Genomic DNA, 803 nt, shown 5'->3' with positions numbered 1-803 from the left:
TTAGTTAAAGAGAAATACTGTTTTTTCTGGACTTTCAAGCACCTCAGAAATGTTAGACAACCTAAAACTTATAATGCTATTCTTATCCGCCAACCAACTACTAACAACTAAAATCATAAACAGATTTGGTTTATTTAATGAATTGCCCGGAGTTGTTTTGAACAGTCAGTTTATTTTGAATCAAATTGATCGAGTTTCGAAACCAATCTGCATGTCAAGATGCAGTGCAAACAGCCGATGTATCAGCATAGCCTACGGGTCTCAAATGTGCATTTTATACTCGACAGATCCGCGTTCCCACTTTGACGAAAGTGCAATTAGCCGAAGTGATACTAGCAATTTAAAAACCATGTTAATTAATGAAGGCATGAAAAGTACGTGTTACGTCAACAATTTGAAAGCGTCGACTGCCTCGGAAATAGACCAATGTGCGGTTTCGGGAAAACGAGTTGATTCAATTTGTTCCGAGTGGTCAGAATGGGATTATGTATTCGACAGTCCCTGTGGAGAAAGGGCAAACTTTACAAAGTACAGAAGTCGAGAGAGAAATTGCACACAGCCCCTGTTTGGAGGTTTTGATTGTGTGGGGAACAGATACGAGAAGTATGAGAAAGGACCTCATCTGTTTGATGATCCAAGTTAGTATAACAGCCCTCCCTAGTCATAAAAAAATTTAATATTTGCAAAAATTTGTAAGTTAACTTTTGTAAATAATTGGTTAATAATGTATAATAATTGCAAAAATTTGTAAATTATTTTTACAAATATTTTGATTAAATTTGCAAAAAATTGTAAAATTGAAA

The 803-nt window shown here is 35.0% G+C and overlaps 1 protein-coding gene across 1 annotated transcript in view; it reads left to right on the top strand.

The window, feature by feature from the left end:
• The first annotated feature begins 211 nt into the window (after window positions 1-211).
• Window positions 212-803, top strand: part of LOC142340332 (uncharacterized) — a 13,220-nt gene continuing 12,628 nt past the window's right edge. Inside the window, exon 1 of the mRNA XM_075390907.1 lies at window positions 212-638. Within this exon, the coding sequence (XP_075247022.1) occupies window positions 212-638 (427 nt within the window). The remainder of the gene's footprint in view (window positions 639-803) is intronic.

The sequence above is a fragment of the Convolutriloba macropyga genome, chromosome 5, assembly GCF_964194025.1.
Source record: "Convolutriloba macropyga chromosome 5, txConMacr16.3, whole genome shotgun sequence".
In the NCBI taxonomy this organism is placed as follows: domain Eukaryota; kingdom Metazoa; phylum Xenacoelomorpha; order Acoela; family Convolutidae; genus Convolutriloba; species Convolutriloba macropyga.
The sequence above is the reverse complement of the archived record's forward strand: the minus strand, read 5'-3'. Positions and strand labels throughout refer to the sequence as shown.